At 39.0% G+C, this 1,787-nt stretch overlaps 1 protein-coding gene across 1 annotated transcript in view; it reads right to left on the bottom strand.

Annotated features, from left to right (window-relative positions):
* Nucleotides 1–1,787, bottom strand: part of tacr1a (tachykinin receptor 1a) — a 53,493-nt gene that overhangs the window by 21,794 nt on the left and 29,912 nt on the right. Inside the window, exon 2 of the mRNA XM_014014719.1 lies at nt 1,058–1,208. Within this exon, the coding sequence (XP_013870173.1) occupies nt 1,058–1,208 (151 nt within the window). The remainder of the gene's footprint in view (nt 1–1,057; nt 1,209–1,787) is intronic.

Genomic DNA, 1,787 nt, shown 5'->3' with positions numbered 1-1,787 from the left:
CTGCAGGATTTCTCAAACATGCATGAATGAGTCAAAGCAAGGCTTTGGGCATGTTTTTTGTTGTTTGTTTGCTGTTGCATGTTATGTTGTTTTGTTTGTCTAAAACTGTGTTTGCTGCATGACCTGTCTTAACTGCCCTCTCCCCCCCTTCCTTGACTGTACAGCACCTTGTGAATTTATTTCTGTGAAAGGTGCTATATAAATAAAACTTTACTTACTCACTTTTTATGAGAGTATAACATTATAACATGATATAAAACTCAAAAAAGTTGATTTTACATGATATTGCCCCTTTAATAAAGACTCAGCAAATCATTATTTGCAACAAAATTTATGAATGTTTGTAATCAATTTTTAATAATAAACTACATATTTATATTCCATCAGATTGTCTTTGCAATTTTAAATTGCTGGATGACCAAACTTCCATACAGAGACTAAAGTCTAAAATTTAGAGAACAAAAAAAAAAAAAAATCAGTATCAACAAGTTTATTAATCCCACTGACATACAGATCTTTTGTTTGGTGGATGATTGAAGGCAACTTAAATATGCATGTTTTTCAACCTGTTGGAGGAAACTGGAGTGCCTCACAACCCACACAAACATAACTTCACACAGAATCACCCAGGTCCAATTCAGAGCTTGAACCTAGGACTTTCTTGCTGGGAGATAAAAGTCCAATCTAAAACAAAGACATTGAAGACAGACTAAACCAAAATGAACTGGCAGGATCGTAAAGGAAAACTGACAGCAACAAGACAAGAAGAAGAAGCTGAAATTGTCTGAAAGGACAACGGGTGGGCTAGAAAACCACCAAAAGACAAGGAAGATGAAAAGAATGAGTGCTGCGTTTCTGGTTCCTAGTGTAGGCACAATTATTACATTGTAGAAAGAAAAGAAAATTAAACTGAGACATGAACATCTCGGCCACATTCTGCTTAGGGCTGCAAAGTACAAGGGCACATAATTCAAATTACAACGCTCTGTCAGGAATCGGACAWGTCCAGGGGGGATGGGTAGGCAGTGTTGAATTTATTCTATGGACGTGAGCTTACCTTTCGTTTGGCATTCAGCTGCTCTGTGTAGCGGTCAGAAGAGTCTCCAGGGATCTCACTGGCCCAGAGTGTCAGGCCCACCACCAGGTAAGCACAACCCATCACCAGCAGAGGAAGGAAGTAGATCAGGATTGCCACACACACATGATACCTACAAACACATGCAGTGCATTACGTCAGAGAAATATGTAGCTACATCTAACTACAGCTGGACAAGCATGATCACCTCCTACATGATGTGTACTAACTTGCTGATGTGACAGATGTATAGCAGTGGACTTGCTCATTCATTAATGCAGGGCTGGAATTTTGGCATATCTCCAGGGAATAAAAATACATTTTAAATGTCAGGCTCACCTGACCAGAGATTTAACACACATTTTTCTAGACTTATCAGAGGGCCAACTTTCACTTTAAACACACTAAACAGGTCTTGTCAATCAGGAAACAGGTGGGGGTGAGACTTGTCAAAATGTTGATTCAGATCCACCAGAAGTTGGAGCGGTGGTCAAAATAGATTTGTTAGAACAAGTTTGAAAAAGAACAGGAAATAATATAAAAAAATGACAGATATTTAAAAAACAGCTGTCATATAAGAAAAACTGGCAGGATGATGTTTACTGATTCCCCCACGCAATAGAGACGAGCTGCGCAGATGGATGCTAAAGTTAGCTGAACAGTTAGCATACAGGTGTGTGTGTGTGTGTGTGTGTGTGTGTGTGTGTGTGTG

The sequence above is a fragment of the Austrofundulus limnaeus genome, unplaced genomic scaffold, assembly GCF_001266775.1.
Source record: "Austrofundulus limnaeus strain Quisiro unplaced genomic scaffold, Austrofundulus_limnaeus-1.0 Scaffold118, whole genome shotgun sequence".
In the NCBI taxonomy this organism is placed as follows: Eukaryota; Metazoa; Chordata; class Actinopteri; order Cyprinodontiformes; family Rivulidae; genus Austrofundulus; species Austrofundulus limnaeus.
The sequence above is the reverse complement of the archived record's forward strand: the minus strand, read 5'-3'. Positions and strand labels throughout refer to the sequence as shown.